General features: G+C 35.9%; 1 protein-coding gene across 1 annotated transcript; it reads right to left on the bottom strand.

Annotated features, from left to right (window-relative positions):
- Nucleotides 1-20,139: 20,139 nt before the first annotated feature.
- LOC141691241 (uncharacterized) lies at nt 20,140-25,510 on the bottom strand. The gene is made up of 3 exons (XM_074495979.1): nt 25,149-25,510; nt 24,295-24,675; nt 20,140-20,563 (listed from the first exon to the last, which is right to left on the bottom strand). Exons 1-3 carry the CDS (start codon nt 25,508-25,510, stop codon nt 20,140-20,142), a joined length of 1,167 nt encoding a protein of 388 aa, XP_074352080.1.
- Between the last annotated feature and the right edge of the window lie 261 nt (nt 25,511-25,771).

Below are 25,771 nucleotides of genomic sequence, written 5' to 3'. Positions count from 1 at the left end.
GCTTCTTATACAGCACAACAAGGTAATCGCGTACGCGTCAAGACAATTAAGGGAATATAAAATTCGATATCCCCACCCATGAGCTTGAGCTCATGGTAATAGTTTTCCCTAAAGATTGGAGGCACTACTTGTATGGAGAGAAGTGCGAGATTTAAGCCATAAGTGCTCTAGTGCATTTTCACGCAGAAAGAGCTCAACATGAACCAGAGGAGGTGGTTAGAGCTAATCAAGTATTACGATTAAGAGATTCTTTATCATCCAGGGAAAGCCAAAATGGTGGCTACTGCCCTTAGTATAAAGGAGAGACTCAAGATGATAATGTCTTTGGGAGAGTTTATAAGAGATTTTGAGAAAATGGAAATAGAAGTGAAGGTAACCGGAGCCGGTACCGAAAAGATGTTTGAGATTGCAATACAGTCCGAATTATTGGAAAAGAACATATTGTGCCAGAAAAAGTGATGAATGAAGGCAGAGAGTCAATGACTGGAGAAGAGATCCATACCGAGAAAGATGATAAGGGGATAGTGAGGTGTTCCTATAGAATTTGGGTTCCAAAAGTTCAAGAGCTTAAGGATGAGAACTTAGATGAGAGCCATAGTTGGAGGAATAAGATTTAGGGCAAACCCTGAATGTGATAGTCAGGGAGGTTGCCATCAAGAAAGAAAGAACCCATAACATAATAGAGTGGAAAACAAGGTTTTTAATGTATAAGATAACCCCGATTATGGGAGAAGGTTGAAACGTTTCATACAGAGAAAACAGAAGTCAAACAAGATAGGGAGAACTAGGACGGTACTCCTATAGGGCAATTCATGGACCTGCCTAAACAAAACTTATACTTTTATTCCCAACCACCACCTTGAGGAAACAATGCGGTAGGAAATCCTTTCATGACCTTTAAGTCGCTAAGCTCTCAGAGTTCCAAGGAACAGGTTGACCCAGTCGAGGCAAGAGCCTGGCTAAAGGAAATATAGGAATCATTTGAGATTCTAAATGATTGACGAATCACAAAAGACTGTTTTTGTCCCTTACCCTCCTAAGAGAGAGGCCACCCACTGGTGAAAGGCCAAGGAGCAAGAGATTATAATAAACTGATTTATATTCAGTCAATTGTTTTCAGGAAAGTACTTCCCAAGGTTATGGAGATAGTGTAAAAGCTTTAGAGCCAGAACAAAGGCAGATGAGTATGATGAATTATGAATCTAAGTTGTAAAAGTTATCAAGATTCGTTCTGAGGACACGAATCCAGAATGACGGGATGTTTGAAATCAATGCTTATGTTGTGTTGGTTCATGAAATAATGATAAGAGAAAGGAAAATAAAAAGAAACTGAAGTGGAAAGGAATATAAAGGCAATAGAGTTTGAGGTATGATAAAGGAGTTGGGTATGTGAAAACCCTAAAGACTCGTAGCAATAGGAATAGAAAAGTATGCATTCGTCAGGATGAGGGTGATTCACCATGAGTTAAAATTGATGGTTGAAGGCATAAGAGATACATATATTTTATCCCTTGTAAGTTGGGAGGATTCAAGGAAACCTTGAGATAATTCGAAGGATAAATAATGAGACGCGGATAGACTGAGGAGACAAGGAAGTAAGAAATTAGGAAAATTGGATGAAGGAAGTGACCTTCAAGAATGTGAAGTGTAAGACTGGTGGCTCGATACCCAGAAAGGGAGACGCCAGGTATGAAAGATATCCCAACATTGAGGTGACTGTTGGGATAAACAACAAAAGTAAATAAGGAATTATTAAGAAGAGGTTCACGTTGAACACGACCAATATCTTCCAGAACATCCTTGTTATCGTTACCAAATTAGGAAAGAAAAGCGGATAACCGTTGTTATCTTTTGGAGGCCATATTGATTGACCTCATTTTGAATACAGATGTTATTGTAAAATTAGGCATATACTATCGAGGTGGGAATGATTGAATAAGACACCCTTATCAGGGATATATGACTTGATTTATCCATGGAAGGATGCATGTACCTTTTTAAAGGTGGAATTAAGGATAGAACATCGGTAACTTAAAACGAATCCTAGGGGAATGCATAAAGGTTGGCATTTCACCCTTAATAGGGATAGTATGAGTTTTGACAGTATGAATTGGAAAGGGTTAAGGTAATAACAACCTTTAAGAATCAGTGGAGAAATTTTTTTCAGAAGTATATAGACAATGATTCTGGTATTAATAAATGGTATCTTGATATGCCCTGTATCTAGGGAATACATGAGGAACGATTCAAGGATAACCTTAGAGGATTTACAAGGAGAAAGGTAATATTCAAAATTCTCAAGAATAGAAATGTTGATAAAGGAAATATGACGTAATTATAATGATGCCAAGTGGGGCACGTGTTAAACCACGAGAAAGTATGGATCGAACCAGTAATGGTCAAAATTGTTCAGGGCAATTAGGACTTAAGATAAAAGATGTTTTAAGTATGATTGAGAGTCAGTCGTGACAGTGATTAACCTCTAAAGACTGAGGCAATAACTTATGGAAAAATGGTGATATTTTTTTTACTCATCAGATTTTAAGGAAAACATCTTCACATAAGCTGTGATTGAAATGAGGTAGAAAATTTATTTGGAGGTGGTTAAAATGACATTGACTGTAAGGAAATTTTACTATCAGGAAAGGCCAAAGAGGTGGCCGACACTTTAAATGTAAGAGGATAATTATAGGCGCTTGTGCCAAAGAAATACAGTGATGATGGTTAAAGCTATGAAGGTTGTATTATGGTTTGGAAGATTGACATTCCTTCTGATGACTGTGCAATACCCAACCGTAATAGTAGTTGGTAAAGGTTTAATTCGTGTAATCGCCATGAGCGGGCTATCTATCTCAGAAGGTACTATCTTGAGATAAGCCAGGACCATGTTTCAAAAAGGACTAGACGAACCTTTGAGTTAAGTCTTCTAATTAAGGAATATGATTAAGAATGGTATTAACCTGCTATCATTGCTTTGACTGAAACTCTTCTGCAATTTTATCTACTTCATGTCATGAAAGTACGTCAGAGTTTGGAGTATTCTTCATGAATTATGATTGGTGATTATGTTAACTCCTTAGAAGAATTCTATACTGCATGTATGGACTCCGTATGGTTAGATATTAAGATTTCATGGAAAGTGAATGATGACAGTAGGTCAGTGGTGGACCATAGTAATGCAGCAATGATTCTGCGAGTAATGAGCTGATTACAACCGTGAGAGTTGTATTGGAATGGATGTTAGAGATTGAGTACCACTAATCAGGTAGTGGTAGTGTATAAGTTATCATTGATAGACTAATTAAGTAGAGTATCTACCTATTGAATATTTATTCCCTCTTATGAAAAGAGAGTCGTATTACTATATGAGGAAGGTTGCGGTGCAAGCATAGAATTCTAGTAACGATGATGTCTAGAATGAGATCCCAGATTCGATTTTCGATATCGAGGGAGTTTCAAAGGTGATTGTGTATAAGCTCGAAGAAGAGCAAGGGTCCATAGAATGATGGACGGAATAGCAAAAATATTTAAGCATGTGAAATGCGATGCTATAATACTTGATGTTGATATAAATACATATATGTTTTGTTCTCCTATGACAAACCTCTATAGTTCAGAGGTAGATTCCAAGCCAGATATTTTATGGCAATAAATTTATTTTATTTTTTTACGAATATACAATTCTCTTCAGTTCGTTCTTTTCTCTTCTTTTCATTTCATGTAAGCTGAGAAGAACAACCCTTCCAGAAGGGGAGGTATTTCTGAATGACTATCTATCTGTGTGATAGAAGCCTAGTAGGATACCATCTATTGTTTAATTGCTTATCAAGTACTAAAGGCTGGCCACCTTCTGTATAAACTATGCGATATAACAAGTGTTCATGATCATAGTAATCTCTCAACAAATTCCTTTACTTCTATATGATTGATCAAACTTTGGGAAATAGAAACAGCTGAAAAAGGAGTAGTAAAGTTGTGGTGGTATTCGGAATGGAAACACATTCGTGATACTAAGGTTGACGTGGTTATTAAAAGGTTATAGAACGCTAACGAGCAAAAGTATAACCAGTATAATATTAGGAACGGAAGGTAGTAGCGATTACGAACTGAAAAAGAATGGGTATTGAGAAGCAAAAGCTCTAATGCTAAAAGCTATAATGAGAGTCTGTGCAATAGACTTGAAAGAAATTGGAATGATCACTTAACACGGATTGAGTTTTCTTACGACAATAGATCATATGTCATTATCGAGATGTCGCCTTATGAGATCCTTGAGGGAAGACAATATCGATCTCCCTTATGTTAGGATGAAGTTGTAGAGCGCAAGATGCTCGGACCCGCAGTATTCCAAAGGACCAAGGATATAATAGATCTAATCAGAGGACGGCTGGTAGTAGCCCAAGATGGACATAAGAAGTATGTCGATTTGACACGAAAGGACAAAGAATAGGAAGTAGGGGACCTAGTTTTTTTAAGGTATCCCCTTCGAAACCCTTGGAAAGGATTGATGAGATTCGGAAAGAAAGGAAAGCTAAGTCCACAATTTGTCGGACCCTTGGATATACAAAAACATATTGGGAAGTTAGCATACGAGCTAGCCCTACCCCCGAACCTGTAGCAAGTTCATAACGTGTTCCACGTATCAATGTTAAGGAAGTGTAATTCGGATGCCAGATAAATAGGGGCATATGAGCGCGTAGACATGCAACCCGACGTAACCTATATGGAGCAACCAGGAAGGGTTATAGAGTGAAAAGGAACAAGTGCTTAGGAGAAGGGTTATCAAACTAGGGAGAGTTTGGTGGTAGGACCACACTGTGGGAAAATTTACTCGAGAGTTAGAAAGTGCAATGCTAAGAGAGTATCCCTATTCATTTTTTGTCTGATTCCGGGACGGAATCCTTTTAAGGAGGGGAGACTGTAATAACCCCAATTTTTGGAAATTTTTGAAACCCTTATGAATAGTGATTTTGCAGATTATGCTGAATAAGAAAACTTTTCATGCCACACTATGTAGGGGTTCTGTTATTGATATTCTGAGATTTTATTAGTACTCTATGTGGTATATAAGTGTATGTAAAGATCGTCAGAATCCAAATTCGAACACTTTGATTTTTCCCGAAAATCCACCAGATACCGAAAGAATTGAGTATAAGGTAACAGGATAAAAAGGATTTAAATTCAAGGACTATAAGAGAGGATCATAAAAGGAATATAATGTATTGAGAAAGGTTAAGGAAACCCAAGTAATAAGATCCCGGGTATGATCCCTCAAACGATAAACGAAAACGAAAGTTAAGCGAACCATATAACAGATCAGCGATCATTAACCAAGTAATTAGAAGCTAATCAAAGAGGTTAGTGAGGATGATGTCATCAAACCAATAAGAGGAGGACAAGTGGGGGAGGATGACATAACAAGGTGACATAAGCATGACAAAGAAAGGTGTGTTGTTGGTTGATTAAGAACCACACAAAAGTTACCATGGTAAAAAGTAATAAAATAAAACAAAAACACCAAAAACAACCAACCAACCATTCATTTAACCAAAAACACAACTTCACCTCTTTTTCTCCATTGAAGCTCTCGGCTTCTTTCTTAGAAAAAGGGAAGTCCAAGCTCCTCCACTTGCTAATTTACAAAGTAATTATCCTAGCTTCTCCTAGTTAAGTTACATACTTCCTAGGAATCTTAACTTCAAAATCCTTTCCTAGCATTTCCTATAAATCATTCAAGAAGATGGTGAATAGTACTTTCTTGAAATTAATTTTTGTGTTCTAAATTTCTTTGAAAGATCAAGCTTGTAGGAGGTTAGATTAAGGCTTCCATGGGCATTCCAAGGATCTTTCATGGATTAAAAGCTTCAAGGAAGGTATAACTCTTCATGATCTTAGTCTTAAGTTCTGTTGTTTAGATTTCCTAATGTTTAGATGATGGGTTAGTGTAATGGGTGTGTAATCATGTTTAAATCTTGTTATGAGTAGTTTAGTTGATGAGAGGCATGATTATTGTGTGTTTAGAGATTGGTTGGTTTTGTGATATTTTTGGAGTTGGAAATCTTGGTTATTAGTTAATAAACTTAAGTAAACTCTTAGTTCATAATTGAGAAATAAGTATGAATTGGTAATATTGAGTTGTTGGGGCTGTTTTATTATGGTATGGATGGAGTTTTGATTGGGTTATGATTGTGGATTGATTGTGGGTTGAATTGGAGTGTTTTAAATTTGGGTAATCGCGTAAACATAGCCGTCGTAATGTCCGATTTACTTTAGTCTGTTTTTGTTGTTAACATTAGGACCCGTGAACTCACTGCTAGGTTTTGACCATTGCCATGATTAGATAGTTCATGTTACGAGCTTCATTTTGATATGTAGTTCGTTTGATTCCGATGTACGGTTTAGGAGAAACGGCCGTTTTAAGTAACGGCGTTTCGCGACCGAACCATTACCCCTCGCCTTACTTTGAAACCTTCGTTAAGGACCTTAAATGACTAATTGGGGTAATAAAAAATTATGTAAAGTGTATTAGGCAGTTGGTAAGGTACTCGCGAAAGAATCTCCTTAAAACCCTTAATGGTTAATTTATTAAAAATGGTGGAGCCGAGGGTACTCGAGCGACTTAAGTAAATCGTTAAGCGCGAAAGCGAACGCTAGGACTCTAAATGGTTAAAGTCTAGTTTCTTAAGCGACCGGGGTTTAATTCCGACTTATGTTGTTGTTCATAGGTTATCAGACACTCTAAGCTTAAGTCTATCCGGGAGCACTCAGATAAGTTTTCTACCCGGTATACTGTTGTTGTGATGTATATATGTATATGCATTGTCTTGTGATAAATGCATGTTGGTTAATTAGCAAATTCTTGCGATATATTGTAGCATGTGATATGGTATATATGCATGCTTGGTTCGTAATCTTGATACATATATCTGTTGATTCAGTTGCATAATACCTATGCTAGATATAAGCGGTATTTGAGTTTACCCTTAGTATAGGGGATCAAAAGGTGAACATATTTCTAAACCGGGAGTCGATGTTCCCGAGTATATTATATATATATATATATATATTTATATATATGGATATAGTTTTCAAAACTATTGATCGAATAAGGTTTATTCGATAAATTTATTTTATTTAATGAATATTATTTGAATATTCATTCGAGGACTTATGACTCTGTTTATTCTATTTAATGATTATTATTTGAATATTCATTTGAGGATGTATGACTCCGTTTATTTTATTTAATGAATATTATTTATAATATTCATTCGAGGTATTATGACTCCGCTTATTATTTAATAATATTCTTTATTTTATTAAAGAATAATGTTTCGATAATCAAACTTATTTTCGATTATTCAAATAAAGATAGTACTTTCGTATAAATATATCTTTGGTTATTTAATATTCATTTCAAGTATGAGTTTTAAAACTTCTACTTCGATTATTTTTATAAGGATTATCTTTATGAGAATATTATTTAAATAATAATATTCAGATATTTTCTAATATATTGGGACTGATTTATTTTATTAAATCAGCATTACTCCAAACATTCTTAAAAATGTTTTCGAGTCTTCAAAATGATTTTTAAAAGTTAGAGTGGACCCCAAAACTCATTTTTATATTTAAGATCTTCCTTTCAAAGGGGATTTAAATACTTGCTCAAAACCTGGGGGATCCAGCTCTGTGGTGTATTTTACATTCGCAACGTGGTTGCTGTTTTGAGAAAACAATTTGATTACTTGCCCAACGTTCGGGAAGTAAGTCCATCTAATTGAGTCGGCATAAGCGACAGGCCGGGGTACGGTCTATCAAAGTGTAAGTGGCTGGGTGGCAGTCCATCAATGCGTAAGAGGCCGGGTGGCGGTCCAGCACAAGGTCCTTATGTGGCTAGGGTGATAACCGGTGGGGGATTCATCCATCTACTAGTAGAAAAGGTTACTTATTGGTATCTTTGCTTGATCAGCAAGATATCAGGTTTATGCCAAAATTCTTTCCTTTCCAAATTTATTGGATATTGCAATTTTGTTCATACTTTACATGACAGAGGTTTTTAGGAAACATATGTATATATATAGGTGTATATATATATCGAGACTTAATGAAGTATCTCGTAACTTCATTATTTCTAATGATATTCAAAGATTGAATCTATTCAAATCTTGTCTTGTAGTCTCATCTATGTGATGAACTTTTGAAAGCTCATTATAACTTGAACGGTGGTAGTTCAAGTAGTATTCGGAAAAGATATAAGTATATTGGAGTATCTTGTAACTTCATCTTTTGAACTTATATCTAGTAAATGATTATCTTGCGCATGTCAAAGATTTTCAGAAAAACGTTGAGACAAGGATAGATATATGAGATCACCTTGCAACGATATTTTCTTATACAGTTTTAAACTGGAACTCTGTGTATATTATGCATGGAAGAGGACTTCCAAGATTTTGAAAAGTATATATATATATATACTGAATATTTTGCGACTTCATCGCATTAAGATATCAAACTTGGTTCATTTCTTCTTGACCAAGACTTTCATGAGTACTATGAGAATGCTCATATATTGTAAATCATTATACCTATTATTTTGGTGGGCTTGCTGCTCACCCTTGCTTTCTTCTTTCATCACACAACAACAGATAGAAAAGATCAACAGGACCAAGCTCCCAATTCGCGAGCGGATAGGAAACGTTCCGCAGTTTCCTATAGGCGTTGATGTCGCTGTAGCGGAGGTAGGAACTACCAATAGGCTAGGCTTCAACTTTTGATGTACCAGATTTATGTATATTTATGAATTGTAATAATGGCAAAGAAATGTAAATTTATTCAGAACCCCTTTTGAGGTGTAATGGCTTATAATTATGGAATAAAACGACTTGTGTTATTTTTGGTATTCATCTCTGAGACTATAACTTGTGGTGTGTGTGTGTATATTGTGGGGTCACAGTACGCAGTAGTTGGTTATTTATTAAGATTAAGTGTTATTAAGGAAAATGGAACTCGTGACAACCCGGATCCCCGACCCCGGATTTGGGGGTGTTACATCTTTTCCTTTAAATGGACAACACATTGACTATTCCAAACAAATCCATGTGTAGCAGTTGCAAAGGTTCTTCAATTATTGAATCAAGCTTCTTCCTGAATGATGCTTTGATCTGCTTTCCTTTTTGGAAGGCATCACACAATCCATCCTTAGAAAACTCCACTTGAGGAATGCCTCTTACCAGTTCTTTCTTTACTAGTTCATTCATGGTCTTGAAGTTTAGATGGGATAGCTTCTTGTGCCATAGCCAACTTTCATCCTGACTTGCTTTACTGAGAAGACAAGTAACAAATTCTGCATTTGATGAGTTGAAGTCAGCTAGGTATATATTTCCTTTTCTCACACCAGTGAGAGCCACTTTGTTGCTCCTCTTGTTAGTTACAACACAGGCTTCTGATTTGAAGGTTACTGAATTGCCTTTATCACAAAGATGGTTGATACTCAGCAAATTATGCTTGAGACCATCCACTAAGGCAACTTCCTCAATGATGACATTGTCTTTTGAAATCAAGCCATATCCCACAGTATAACCCTTGCTGTCATCTCCAAAAGTAATACTAGGGCCAGCTCTCTCCTTGAACTCTGTGAGCAGGGTAGAATCACCAGTCATGTGTCTTGAACAACCACTATCCAAGTACCATAGATTCTTTCTGTTTTCCTGCACACATCAAAATCAAATCAAGTTGATTTTGGTACCCAAGTTTCCTTGGGTCCTGCCTTGTTAGCTTTCTTTTTATGTTTCTTAAGTTTGATCTCATTTGACTTGGGTATATCAGATTCATCCTTAGTCATTTGAGTTGAACCTTTGAAACCATTCATTACAGCAGAATTATCATGCATATTATGATTAACAGGGAATGACATGCTATTAGTGAACATGTTATTCCAATAAGGCATGCTAAATGGCATTTGTGGCATACTAAATGCAGCATAATAAGGATTAGGTGCAAATGGCATATTAGCAAACTGTGCATTCATATTCTGTGTAGACATAGCATTCATAGGCATAGGAGGCATGGCATTCATGTTGGAAGTGAGGTGGCACAGATATGGAAGTAGGCATGGCAGATTTGCAATTAACAGACAAATGATTTATACTACCACACTTGACACAGATTTTTCTAGGAGTATATTTATCAGGCGTGTAGTTATTGTGTTTGTTAATCCCTATTTTACCATTTCTATTATTTTTCTTTTTAGCCTCTATTTTAACCTCAATCTTTTCAAGTCTGTCACTCAATTGCTTGACAGTCATATGACCAACATTAGCCTTCTTCTCCTTCTTCACTTGACTAGATTCTCCTGGAACAAAATTCTTGGAAACTGATCCATATTTCTCATTTAACTTGACAAGCTTGGCTTTACTCACAGGCTTGCTCACAGTCGACAGATGAGGATTTGAGCATGAACATCTCTAGATGTTTTTAATGCCTTAATCACATTGTGTTCTCATTCAAGCTGCTTCTTCAAGATCTCTTCTTTCTTCACGGACTCAGTTAATTCATCCTTAGCAATTTTGCACTCAATTCTTAATTTTTCAAATACAATGAACTGAGACTCTAGCACATTATTCCTCTCACTTAAAAACAAATTGTTCTATTTGATTAAAGCATTTTCCTTAGTAAGAGACTTAAGTGTAACACGCAAATGATATAATTCTGTAGACATGTCATTTATAGCATCATTACACTCAGCTTTAGATAAATATGCAAGGTTAGTGGTGATTACCTGATTACTTGAAGAACTTGTCTCTGTTTCATCAGACTTGGCCATTAGGGCTAGATTGACATAGCTGACATCCTCATCCTCATCCAGACCATCTGCTGCCCAGTCATTTTCTTGTGTAATGAAAGCCCTTTCCTTTTGTTTGAGCAGCTCAAAGTATTTCTGTTTATAATCCACAGGCTCAAACTTTTTCTTGCTGGATTCTAACTTTCTACACTCACTAGCAAAGTGCCCTGCCAAGCCACATTTGAAACATTTGAATTTTGATTTATCCACCATATTTCTTTTTGGCTTGGCTTCTCCAAAGTTCTTCTTGAACTTGAGCTTGGTAAATATTCTGGAAAGAAATGCTAAATGTTCATCAATATCTTCCATATCATCTTGGCTCAAAGAATCTTCATTTTCTGCTACCAGCCCCTTGCCCTTATTTTCACAGACCTTTAAAGTTGATCCAACAGCTTCCATCTTCATCTTCTTCTCTTTCTCTAACTCAGCAACTAGTGCAATAGACCCTCCTTTCTTCTTTCCTCTCTATCCTCTCATCTTGCTCTATTTCAAGCTCATAAGTCTTCAGGATGCCATACAGTCTCTCCAAAGTAAACTCCTTATAATCTTGAGAGTTTCTCAATGAGAATTTCATTGGTTTCCATTCCTTTGGAAGAGATCTAAGGAACTTCAGATTGGAGTCTTTTTTCTGATAGACCCTTCCATGCAACTTCAGAGCATTTAGTAGTTTTTGAAACATACTAAAGATGTCAGTGAGAGACTCACTTTCTTCACTATGAAAATGCTCATATTGCTGAATCAGTAGCTGCATCTTGTTTTCTCTAACTTGCTCAGTGCAGTCACAGATAATCTGTATTGTATCCCAAACATCCTTGGCAGTTTTGCAATTGATGATGTTGTCAAACATGTCACCATCAACTCCATTGAATAGGATATTCATGGCCTTCTTATCTTTCCTGACTTGTTTAATATCAGGATCAGACTATTCATACCTTGGCTTGGGGACAGATGGTTCATTTCCAGTTGCAGCTCTCATTCATACATGAGGGCCTCTTTCTATGCAATCTACATAGGCCTCATCTTGAGAAAGTAAATGAAGATGCATTTTTACCTTCCAGTGATGGTAATTATCTTTATCCAGAAAAGGAATCTTGACTCCAACATCCTTCTTGTTCATCTTGCTGTTTTGTTGTGATCTTTAAACTCTTTGTTTATCAAGAGCTTGCTCTGATACCAATTGTTAGTCCCAAACAATGCAACAAGAATAACAGAAGGGGGGTTGAATGGAATTCTTGAAACTTTTTCACAAATAAAAGTGTTCTAACTTAAATATATATCAGTGTAAATTGATTTGTAGAGTGCGGGATAATAACTTGAAATGAATCAAAACACAAGTAATTAAAAACACAGGTCTTTAAAAACTTTCTGGTGGATTTGAATGTATCCACCAGAGATATATAATATATCAAGAGAACTCTGTGTAGCAATTTGCTCACAGCTGCTTACAAATTTTAACAACTAAGATTGCAGAGAAATGCTAAGAATACAACTTACAAAATGTTTCTCTCTTGGTTGCTTAGTTTGTTGTTCTATTTGCTACTTCTTGGTTTATATAACACCAAGATTATAAAGTAGTAAGACAAGATAATAAAATAAAAACTATCAAGTCTAATACTATATTGCTTCATTACTCTATTCCAGCATCTTTGAATATCTTCATAATAACATGGAAATGGAAATGCTTCTTTGTTCTCTAAAACCCAGTTGAATAGGCTTCCACATTCCATTTGCATACACTCGATGCATGTGATTGTGTTGTCACTGTCAACAGATGTTTGAATTCTTTTTCCGTCGGGTTCATGATCATCCGTCAGGTTGTCTTGTTGATCATCCGTCGAATGGCATTGTTGTTTATCCGTCGGGTAGCAATCTGGCACTTGACTTCATTTCATTTATGCAGAATTACAAGACATCATCTATGTACAATTAATCAATCTATTCTGCATATCTAGTTAAAGTCAACATGAGTTGAGTACTCCTTACAGAATCTAAACAATGTGTATGCAGAAATGTGCTACAGACTTATTATTACACAAGCTACTCACTCGATGGATAATAAATCATCATCCGTCGGGACTATATAGAGTTATCCGTCGGGACTATAATCCTTATCCGTCGAGTGCTACATTTTTCACTTAGTAAAATCTACTAAGGTGTTTTATTAATGAAATCATCAAGTTCACAACATACTCACAATACGTAGTCCAGTATTATAGGCTAAAATAATGGCATAGGTACCACTATGATCGGATGGAGGTCAATATGGGATGATTACCCGTATTATATTTAAAAGATGGATAATCCAATCAAACGGTTCTATGTTGTTAAAAGTGAAAGTAAAAGATTTTGATTGTGTTTTAAGCACCAGTTATTGCTTTTAATTTGAAAGTGAAATTATGTTGATTGAAATTTCACAAATTTGTCAGAACTTATTCGAGAACTTGCTTGATCTTAAAGCTGACTATATTGAACTTGAATCTTGAATTCCTTAAACCCCTATCTCAAAATCCTTTCCTAGCTTTTTACCAAGTTACTGCCATATAATTTATTAATAGTAAGAATGCCGCTTATGTCTTGATATTTAGAACTGTTTATTAGTTAATTGTTGAGCCTTCTAGCTCACTTGTTTGCATTAATATAACCTTGGCAGTTAAGCAAGAAGATGGCCAGACTTAGGTGCACCGCTCGTAAGAGTGTTCCTAGCGGTCCTTTCCATATCGTTAGATTTCAAGTGCCAGATCAGGTAGTTGCAGAGTGAGGAATCGTTGGTAGTTGGTGAAAATGTAATAACTGATTTTCAGATACTTTTGGGGTATCTGACGATTCCAAGTCGGAATCGTGTTTTGAAGAATTTATAAAAGGGTTGCGTAATAAATATTTTTCTGGTTGATAGTTTTAATCTTGTCTCATATTTTATCATGTATAGATCCTTGTAGCTTTCAGGGTTTATTTTAATTATGTTGTCATATTATAGTTATTATATTAGTGTTGTGGGTCTTATTCCTAATCCCAAATTTGAGGGCGTCACAAAGAAGATGACCATAAACAGGCAAATGCAACCGCAAGAGAACATGCTCCGGAAATTAGTCTACTTTCGCCGCCTTAAACAATCGAACAAGCTTCTTCCCCATCAGTTAATGTACCTCCATGTCCTCAAACTAAATTCGATATTATGAATTTTACTCGTGATCCTGAAAAAAGAAAAAAAATAAGTGATCTTCATCCCAATGAAAGGGATTTAGTAAGAAGAACATAGATACAAAGAGGGTCATGCCAACCAAGAGATTAAATGTTAAGATGAATGATATAGTAGATTGTTATCAAAACATGAAAAAACGTAGAGATCAGTTGTAATAACTTTGAAGTATTTTCTTATTTGTATGAATCAATTTTTCCTCTATCTGTATACTAATTTTGATTTAGTGACACACCTCTGTATCCGCCATGGCGTAGCCATGAAATTAAACGAGGGGGGGTAAAAAAATTGTATCACAAATTTTCATGTTATGGAAATTTTACATAATTATTTTATTAATAATACCTTCAGATATAATTTTTGATATATATTCAACAATCTTTTATCCGTATATTTAATCTCTTTTATCAAATAAAATAGATAAATTTATGTACCTACATAAGTTATATAATTAAGTGGTGTCAAGAATAAAATTTAAGTGGGTTCAAAAATGATAAGTGGATTAAGTGGGTTTAATAATTAAGAGGATTCAAAATTTAGATAGTTAAAATCTTAAAAACCTATATGAAAGTGGGAGTCAAATAAAAAATAAAAGTGTTCCCCATCAGGTAACTTAGCTACGTCCATGTCCGCCACTGCTCGACCCTGTATTGAATATTAGGAAAATCGATCATGTGTTCTGTATATTCTCATGAATCATGATAAGTGTTTTTACCAAAAGTTTACGGGTCAAATGCTAAGAATGTTATGTTGGTTCAATGGTTAATGTGATGCAACTAAAATGAGTATAACGTAAGTAAACTAGACATAAGAGATTGGTGATGCGGAAAACCCGAGAATGGGAAAAAAATCGTGGGTGGGATTGTGTACCCCACCTAAATGAAATCCTCTATAAGATCAATTAGATTACAATGGTTATGTTTGGATATGTATGTTTGTTGAAGCATCATGACTGATAAATCCTATACATGTTCTAAGTACATGGAGAAATATCAAATGTTGCTGTGGTTTTTTTGGTTGGTTTCGTTCTTCTTCTTCTTCTTTTTGATCTTTAGGATCGAGTTTTTATTGTCTTTTTGAAGTATCAATGTTGTGTTTTTGTGTAGTGTTCTTCTCCTTCTTATCTTTTAGTTTGTTTCCTTGTTTTTCTCCAACTCCTCCCCCTTTTCTCTCCCATTTCGAATTATGGTTATCATCTTGTTGCATTGCTTGACTGGTTCTCCTCCGAAATCAGAGCTTGGCTTAACGGAGTCTATGGCTCTTCTTGCTGTTGCCATCGTGTTTTCGTCGTGCAAGACGCCTCCTTACTCCTCCTGTCTTGACTTGTCACCAGCTAGCTTGTTGTCAACACGTCAATTTCATCTCGTCATGATAGAAAAATCCTCACATAACAATAGCCCAAGATTTTATAGATAAGAAACTTAATTCATTAAAATCTCTAATTTGATATTTAAATCAAAAGTTTATCAATATAGCTGGATTTGCGTGAATAAACTCTTCCTCTTCACTAGGTAGTCGCGTAATCAGCCATGTTGACATACATGCATTGGCTTTTCATTTATCAAGAAATCTCTTTTATTCTTATCAGAACTCTACCACTTCCCTATATACACTCCTTCGTTGTCTCTTTGTTAGACCCCTATATACACTCTCCTTATAATTCATCCATCATCTTCTTCTCTTTTCTATCATCCTCTACCTGTTTCTTCTTCTTTATTACTCAACCCTGGCCAGAAAATATAGCGAAAGTTCAGAATATCGTAATGATGAAAACCCCAACTTGTCACTCAACCAATGCAATTGGATTGCCACCAACCTATTGGACCCAAAAGATAACCGACACAGCGAAATTAAACCTGAGAGGTTTGAAGAGGCTAAGATGTTATTCCGATCCAATGTCATCGCCATCGCTCCAGACTCATCCGTTCATTCTGATTTTTTCAAAAAAGGATGGGTATGTTTTTATTACTATCGTTGATGTGTTGAATACTTTGATAGTGTCCCTTGGTCAACTTATGCCCTTTTCATGGAGGGTTCTTTCATGTTTGGATTCCATCGAAGAGAAAAACAAGTTGGGTATCGATGTCGAGGTTGTCAAGCATTCGTATAGCTTGAAAAAGTTTAGTGGTTGTAGGATCGACTTTACCAATAAGGATACCGAGGACCCTCTTATTCTGAATAATGACACTGTCAATGACCGTAATTGGAAGAAAGATTAATTTTTTATGGAGAAGGCGAGTCTGGGAGATGATGTTGACTACTTGTTGGAGCATTGGAGCAACACTGGTAACATTCTTACATATTATTATTTTTGTTATTCTTCTTCATTCTTCGTTCCATAGATCTGTAAATTTAATGTCATTTATACTTTCATTTACTCTGCTGTCCACCCATTCCTTAGTATGTAGGTCTTCTTTGAAATATGTCCTGACTTCCCCTATTTTTCAAGATAATTAACCCTATTGTTAATTCCTAATATCAATTGGTTATGTTCCCCGTAGTTTCATATCCCTTTTTGTGATTTTATTATTTATTTTCTGTACTTGTAGACTGTGAATTTGATTTTGACGAGGATAACATCCAAGCTAAAGTTGTTGTTGACAAGATCGGTGCTTCGCCTGTTGAGGAGGGGTTGTGGCCAAACTGTTTTGGTAAACCCATTCGTAATTCCAGCCGAGTTAATGTGGACTACTTTGTTTTGGGTTTAAAGAAATCTCAATTGTGTCATGAGGCCACTGTTTCCAAGATATATTTGCAAAAGTCTGCTGCGAATTGGACCCGTAGTAAACAGCACTCGACCCCTATGGCTCAACCATCACATTCTGCTTTGAGTTTGTCATCTGAATCTTAAAATAGCCCCAAAAGTGTTAAGGATGGTGAAATGAGCTCCGGGAGAATTTATTCCAAAGGTATACGTCGAGTATCTTCTTTTTTTGCGTATTTCCTTTTTTCTTTCTGTTTTTCTCTTATTATATTGACGTAGATCGAACCCTTTTTCCTTATTGTAGAATTTAAACCTCCAGTAATTAAACCCTTGATCATTTCTAGTAAAGATCTCTTTGCCAAAAGAGCCCGTGATGAGAAATCTACCAAGACTGATTCTTTTAAGGCCCCCATGATGTTGAGCCCTATTAGTAGCCCCCATGATGTTGAGCCCTATTAGTAGCCCCCTTTCCAAAAAGGTTAAAATCAATCCATCTGTCATAGTCACTAAACCTGAAACGGTTGTTCCTCTTTCCATCCAAATCTATGACAGGGCCGCTGATCCCTCTTCTTTTGTTCATCTACTCAATGACATGTTGCTCCCACAATCTATGGAAGCCCTCTCTGCTAAGCGTGGTGCCTCTATCCTGAATGACGTTGCTGGCTATTCTTTTCATGTGAGTATTATCACGATTCCTGTCAACTGTATTTTCTCTTTGATCTTTTCTTGATTGGTGATATATTTTCTTTCATAATTCATTATTTGTAATACAGACTCTTCAGAGTGTCATGGTAGCCCGTGAGGTTTATGAGCATGAGATGAAAAAGCTCCAAGACTTAGAAGATGAGCATAAAAAGTGTGCATGCAGGATCCGCACGGCTGAGGAATTGGCGTTTAACAATTTACAGGCCATGAAAGATGTCCAGAACGAGATGGAGGAGTTTGCTTCCAAAGTCCAATCATTAGAGAAAGATATGCGCGATGAGGCAGAGAAGGTTGTGCACCAACAAATTATATGAACTCGGGTTGACATGATGCTTGAGTACCATAAGGGAGAATAAAGTTTGTACGGCGTCCCTGAGACTGTCAAAATCTACAATGAGGCTTTCCCAGATGATGTTTTTCCTATGGATGAGTTCGGCGGCCCTTCTGACGACGGTGACAAAGTGAAATCTCCAAAAGATGATGCTCCCGAGGACAAGTAACAGGCTTCCAGTAATACTGCTTTTGTTTACGTATTTCAGTTTGTCGGGTTTTTACCCTTGAACTTATTTCCTGTTTTTTATTGTATCTTATTTTGGTTTTGCTACAATAGATCCATGTTTTGCTTTTAAAGCGGGGGATCATGGTTTTCTATGACTTAATTGCCTTTTTGGCTTTAATTTTTAACTTTGAATATCTGTTACTATATCCAATTTGTTGCCCTTGAAAGAAATTTATATTTTCTTGGTACTTTGAATTTCTGTCTGTATTTCTTGAATGCATCGTTCGATTTATTTCACTATGTCGATTGTAGTTGTCGTCACTGTAAGATGTCATATGTTTTGATAATGTTTTGTAGATATTTGAGCGTTAATTGTTCATCTATGAGAATTATTTAAACAACTCTTAGGAAATAAAGTTGTTAGATTCATTCGTAAAGTGAGATTTGTTTCTTGTTGTCATGTGTTTTTCTAAGTGGATTTTTGTTTTTGAATGTAATTGCAGTCGTCAATGTACTCTGTTTTATCTCGCTGTCAAAATACGTTATTTTGTCGCCATTTATTTATTTCATTATCATACGTAGGTGCATGCACTCGTAGGGTGGTTGAAAGGCCTTATTCCCTCTTGAAACTCACCAAACATTTATATTAATTTGTAGAATGTTGTGAATATGTATGAACATTATCTTCATTGTAATAAATGTCATTGTGTTTTTACGTCAACTACATTCGTTAAACGCGTATAGCACTCTCGAAGTAGCAAAGTCGTAGTCGGGTGATCATCCCTTTACGTGTTAAACATTTGTTAATATATAATAATTTTGTAGAAACTTATAAAATGGAATTGCGTAAATGAATCAAGTAAATAAGTATAATTTTATGTGTGTACTAATATAGTTCATGATTTGAATTAACAAGTTGAAAACGTAAGCATAATTTTATTGCACAAAATGCAGTTTATAACATAGAACACGACAAGTTGAAATCACAAACGTAGAATCGATCTTCCTCAAACAAATCATCATAAGTAAGTAATAATAATAAGCAAGCAACATCATGCCAAACATAAGCAAATATCGATAACTAACTATGTCCTAATGACTTATTAATCAACGATTCCTAAGAACATAACTTTAAAAGATGGGATAGGGAACTTTACATGTGATAAAGTTTCAGATGCAAAGCATTCCAGCTTCTCGGCACTTGTGTGTCGTACATGCCTAATAGAGACTGAAAGAAGCCACGAAAGCCGGTTCGAAATATTTGATCTTAGCCCGTATAGCAAGAAGGAAGGGTATAGGAAACTTGACAGTTGATAAGCTCCACGTCCGATGACGGCATCGATAAAATAAGGGCCTTCTTATATATTAGCAAACTTCCTTGCCATCACATCCACAATGTTTTGGAACGTCTTCCTTAAGACCATGTCACCAACACAGAAAGTTCTTATGTGAAAATGTTTGTTGTAGGTATTAGCCACCCTTTGTTGATAAGAGACTAACCGAATTTTAGCCATTTCTCGCAGTCAGTCCACAGTGTCCTTGTCATGTGCCAATTATGTGTTGTTCATGTCGGTTGTTAAGAGTCTGTACCTGGCTGTTAGTATCATGACTTCAGTTGGTAAGGTAGCTTCAGTGCCATAGACTAGGATTTATGGCGTCTGTCCTGTTGACGTCTTAGGAGTTGTCCTGTCTGACCACCACACCCATGGCAATACTTCAGCCCATCTCCCTTTACACGACGTCGGCATTTTCTTGAGATTATTGATTATGATCTTGTTGCTTGACTCAGCTTTTCCGTTGGCTTGAGGATACCTTGGTGTTGACATTTTAATTTGATGTTCCATCATTTACAAAATGCCTTCATCTTATCGCTTATGAACTGTGATCCGTTATCACAAATGATTTCGGACGGCACACCAAACTTGCACAAAATATTCCTTTTAATGAATGATATCACTTTCTTTGATGTCACTTGCTTCAATGCCTCCACTTCGATCCATTTTGAGAAGTAATCTGGAATGGCCAACATGAACACTTTTTGGCCGGGTGCAGGTGGCATTTTCCCCACAATGTCCATTCCCCACTTCATGAAAGGCCAAGAAGGAATGGACATGTTAAGATGTTCAGACGGCTAATGTATGACGGGTGCATGTCTCTGGAAAGCATCACATAACTTCGTGTAGTCTAGTGCATCATATTAGCATTGGCCAGTAATAACCCAAGCACGGAATTTTTAAAGAGAGATTTCTCCCATTAGTGTGGTTTCCACACTCTCCTTCGTGTGCATCTCTTAATACCATGTCCGCTTCGGGCTTTCTCAAACACCTTTGAAGCAGCCCCGTAGAAGATTTATTGAACAGCTCATCATCTATGACTGTAAACCTCGAAGCTTTCATCCTAAGGATCCTAGCTTTATTGTTGTTGTCTGGTTTTACACCAAGTTGTAAGTAGTCCTTGTACACATTAATCCAGTTGCCTACATCTTCACTAATATTGCCATCATATCGGTCCAGAACCATCATTTCTATGTCGTGAGCCAATAGTTCAATAGCCGGCATCATGATATGGACCACTGGGATGTTATTCAAGTCAAGTCCTTTAGTAACAGCTCCTAAACTAGCCAACGCATCAGATTATACTTTATTCTCTATTGGAACTTGCTTGTGACAGCCCGCACTTCCAGACTATCAATTCTAAATTGAAAACTAATACAAAATAAAATTTACTAATCCAAAATTCTATTACAAAGATGACTATTACAAAAGCTCAGCAAACGAAAGTCCAAAAGTCAATCTACTCAACAACTTAGGTCCTCGAACTCCAATGTTATCCAACTAGAAACTTACACCGAACCTGAAAATTGAAAGGATGAGCTGCGAAGCCCAGCAAGAGACCAATCGATCCAACTAGTAGGCCAAGTAACATGAACACATATAACAAAATACGATATTTGATACGATACGATATACGAAATAAACACTTTCGATATATATTCTTATTCTTATTTTTATTCGATACACACAATACACATACCACATAAACAATAATAATTCAAAATCCTTAATCCATGCCATGATCACTACAACGCGGTGATAACGGTCCTAAATTTTCTGAAAACTATCACTACAATCCGGTGACTGCGGTCCTAAGTTCTTATTCGATATTTTCACAAACCATGGCACAAATCAGAGGTCCAAAATTATCATTGAGACAACACACATGTACAACAATACATATACTATAGCACATAATACTTACAAATATGTCATCACTTAGCCCATATTTTGATAATCAGATATACACGTATAACACACAAGTTTGAAAACACTAGCAAGATCGATCGAAATCTTACCTCAAATTCTGACCAGATCTGTTTTTAGCCTTTTTCACCCTCTAAACGATGTTTTCTTGAAAAATACAAAAGAGAAAAGTTGTAGAGAACGAAAAGACCTTTCGGAAAAGTCCTGGATCACTAAATTTCGACTTACGATAATTTTTCTACAAATTTTACAAGATTGCTGATTTATGTCGAGAAGAGCCCTGCGAATTTTATAAATAAAAATGAGGAAGACGAATATGATCTATTTAAAACGATACAAAACCCTATATCTTAACCTACAAGTTATCCATATTAAAATCCGATCCAAATTTTAGGCCCATTAGTCTAATTCAAATTTTAAATCATAATCTTAATTACATTTTAATATTTTTTTCTATTATTCTATTATTAATCGAATTTTAAAAATTACGGGATATTACATACTACCCTCCTTAAAAGAATTTGGTCCCCAAATTCACAACAATTATATACGTCTACTACCTCCAATATCCTATAGGTCAAACTTAAACTTTGGTCCACGAGATTGAATCCTAGGAATTGTACTAGTCCCATACGTAATACACTCCGAAGGAAGCCTGCTCTGATACCAACTGTGACAGCTCGCACTTCCGGACTATTAATTCTAAATTGAAAACTAATACAAAATACAATTTACTAATCCAAAATTTTATTACAAAGATGACTATTACAAAAGCTCAGCTAATGGAAGTCCAAAAGTCAATCTACTCCAAAACTTAGGTCCTCGAACTCCAATACTATCTAACTAGAAACTTACACCGAACCTGAAAATCAAAAGGATGAGCTGTGAAGCCCAGCAAGAGACCAATCGATCCAACTAGTAGGCCAAGTAACATGAACACATATAACAAAATACGATATTCGATACGATACGATATACGAAATAAACACTTTTGATATATATTCTTATTCTTATTTTTATTCGATACACACAATACACATACCACATAAACAATAATAATTCAAAATCCTTAATCCATGTCACGATCACTACAACCCGGTGATAACGGTCCTAAATTTTCTGAAAACTATCACTACAATCCGGTGACTGCGGTCCTAAGTTCTTATTCGATATTTTCACAAACCATGGCACAAATCAGAGGTCCAAAATTATCGTTGAGACAACACACATGTACAACAATACATATACTATAGCACATAATACTTACAAATATGTCATCACTTAGCCCATATTTTGATAATCAGATATACATGTAACACACAAGTTTGAAAGCACTAGCAAGATCGATCGAAATCTTACCTCAAATTCTGACCAGATCTGTTTTTAGCCTTTTTGACCCTCTAAACGATGTTTTCTTGGAAAATATGAAAGAGAAAAGTTGTAGAGAACGAAAAGACCTTTCCGAAAAGTCCAGGATTACTGAATTTTGACTTATGATGATTTTTTTACAAATTTTACAAGATTGCTGATTTATGTCGTGAAGAGCCCTATGAATTTTATGAATAAAAACGAGGAAGACGAATATGATCTATTTATAACGATACAAAACCCTATATCTTAACCTACAAGTTATCCATATTAAAATTCGATCCAAATTTAGGCCCATTAGTCTAATTCAAATTTTAAATCTTAATCTTAATCAAATTTTAATACTTTTTTCTATTATTCTATTATTAATCGTATTTTAAAAATTACGGGATATTACATACTACCCTCCTTAAAAGAATTTGGTCCCCAAATTCACAACAATCCTATACATCTACTACCTCCAATATCCTATAGGTCAAACTTAAACTATGGTCCACAAGATTGACTCTGAGGGAATGTACTAGTCCCATACCTAATACACTCCGAAGGAAGCCTGCTCTGATACCAACTGTGACAGCCCGCACTTCTGGACTATTAATTCTAAATTGAAAACTAATATAAAATACAATTTACTAATCCAAAATTCTATTACAAAGATGACTATTACAAAAGTTCAGCTAACGGAAGTCCAAAATTCAATCTACTCCAAAACTTAGGTCCTCGAACTCCAATGCTATCCAACTAGAAACTTACACCGAACCTGAAAATTGAAAAATTGAGCTGCGAAGCCCATCAAGAGACCAATCGATCCAACTAGTAGGCCAAGTAACATGAACACATATAACAAAATATGATATTCGATACGATACGATATATGAAACAAACACTTTCGATACATATTCTTATTCTTATTCGATATACACAATACACATACCACATAAACAACAATAATTCAAAATCCTTAATCCATGCCACGATCACTACAACCCAGTGATAACAGTCCTAAATTTTCTAAAAACTATCACTACAATTCGGTGACTGCGGTCCTAAGTTCTTACTCGATATTTTCACAAACCATGGCACAAATCAGAGGTCCAAAATTATCGTTGAGACAACACACATGTACAATAATACGTATACTATAACACATACTACTTACAAATATGTCATCACTTAGCCCATGTTTTGATAATAAAATATACACGTATAACACACAAGTTTGAAAACACAAGCAAGATCGATCGAAATATTACCTAAAATTCTGACCATATCTGTTTTTAGCCTTTTTGACCCTCTAAACAATGTTTTCTTGAAAAATACGAAATTGAACAGTTATAGAGAACGAAAAGACCTTTCTGAAAAGTTCAGGATCACTAAATTCTGGCTTACGATGAATTGTCTACGAATTTTACAAAATTGCTGATTTATGTCGAGAAGAGCCCTGCGAATTTTATGAATAAAAATGAGGAAGACGAATATGATCTATTTATTACGATACAAAACCCTATATCTTAACCTACAAGTTATTAATATTAAAATCCGATTCAAATTTTAGGCCCATTAGTCTAATTCAAATTTTAAATCCTAATCTTAATCAAATTTTAATACTTTTTTCTATTATTCTATTATTAATCGAATTTTAAAAATTACGGGATATTACATTGTTGTATGCTGAAGTTGTCAAAACAATTCGTCAATTTTTTGGTGATGTCTAGATACATAACCATCTTGGGGTCTTTAGCTTCATAGGATCCCTTGACGTGATTAACGATTAACAACGAATCACAGTTGACGTCAATGCTCCTGATTTTCATGTTCTTAGCGACTACGAGTCCCATGATTAGTGCCTCATAGTCAGCCTCATTATTTTTAGCTTTAAAGTCACAGCATATGGATTGTGCTATCATATCTCCCTGTGGCGATTTGAGGACAAGCCCCAATCCTGTTCCATTCACATTTGAGGCACTGTCAGTATATAGCGTCCATGGCTTCGTGTCTATTTTTGAAAAGACCTGTTGAAATTCTTGCTCAGTTGTCATCATCTGGCTTGGACTAAAATCAGCCATGAAGTCATCCAAGGCTTGTGATTTTATTGTCGTCCTGGTGTCATAAATGATGTCGTAGGTGCTCAGACATATTTCCCACTTTGCCATCCTTCCTGTCAAGTCAGTTTTACTTAAAAAAAATCTCAAAGGAAATTCGTCATAACATGTATTTTGTGTGATTCAAAATAATGTCTTAACTTAGTTGAAGTCATGGCTAATGCGAGTATTAACTTTTCGAGAGATGTGTACCTTGTTTCCGCATCTACCAAGCTTTTGCTGACATAGTAGATAGGTGACTAGACATCTTCACTTTCCTTCACGAGGACTCTACTGACTGCATGATCTGTTACAGACAAGTAAACACAAAGGTCTTCACCTTGTAGGGGTTTGGACAGGAGTGGTGGTGTAGTGAGATAGCCTTTCAAATCATTCAAGGCAGCTTCGTGTATGTCCGTCCATAAAAATCCTTTGTTCTTCCTTAACATGTCATAAAAAAGTTTGCATCTGTCAGATTATCGTGAAATGAACCTATTCAATGCTGCAACATTTCCTGTCAATTTTTGGACATCTTTGACGTTTGATGGACTTTTTAATTCAAAGATCGCTTTGATTTGTTCTGGACTTGTCTCAATTCCTCTCCCGGTCACCATATGCCCGAGAAACTTTCCTGATGACACAACACAATTAAAATTGGAGGGATTCAGCTTCATGTTGTATAACCTCAATATGTCAAACACTTCTTGAAGATCGCGAACATTATTCTCTGCGTCGACAGATTTGATAACCACGTCGTCAATGTAGACTCCCATTGTCTGGCCTATTTGGTCCTTGAACATTTTGTTGACAAGCCTTTGAAATGTTGCCCCAACATTTCGTAATCCAAAAGGCATGGCCAAGTAGCAATATATCCCATATCCGTTATGAAGGCAGTCTTCTCACAGTCAGACGGCTCCATTTGAATTTGATTAAAACCACTTAACACATCCAAGAACGTCATCAATGCATGTCCAACCATCGAGTCCACCATGGTGTCAATGTAGGGTAATGAATAGGGGACTTTGGGGCAGGCTTTATTCAAGTCAGTGTAATCGACACAAACTTTCCATTTCTCATTCTTCTTTTGTACTATCACGATGTTTGCCAGTCATTCG

Source organism: Apium graveolens, chromosome 10, assembly GCF_009905375.1.
Source record: "Apium graveolens cultivar Ventura chromosome 10, ASM990537v1, whole genome shotgun sequence".
Taxonomy (NCBI): Eukaryota; Viridiplantae; Streptophyta; class Magnoliopsida; order Apiales; family Apiaceae; genus Apium; species Apium graveolens.
Note: the sequence above shows the minus strand (reverse complement) of the source record. Positions and strands in the feature narration are given on the sequence as shown.

Coding starts and splice junctions, on each gene's coding strand:
- LOC141691241 (XM_074495979.1), bottom strand. CDS start 25,510: ATGCCTTTTGGATTACGAAATGTTGGGGCAACATTTCAAAGGCTTGTC. Junction 24,676..25,148: donor AATGTTGCAGCATTGAATAG/GTTCATTTCACG, acceptor TTATGACACCAG/GACGACAATAAAATCACAAG. Junction 20,564..24,294: donor AAAGACCCCAAGATGGTTAT/GTATCTAGACAT, acceptor TGCGTTGGCTAG/TTTAGGAGCTGTTACTAAAG.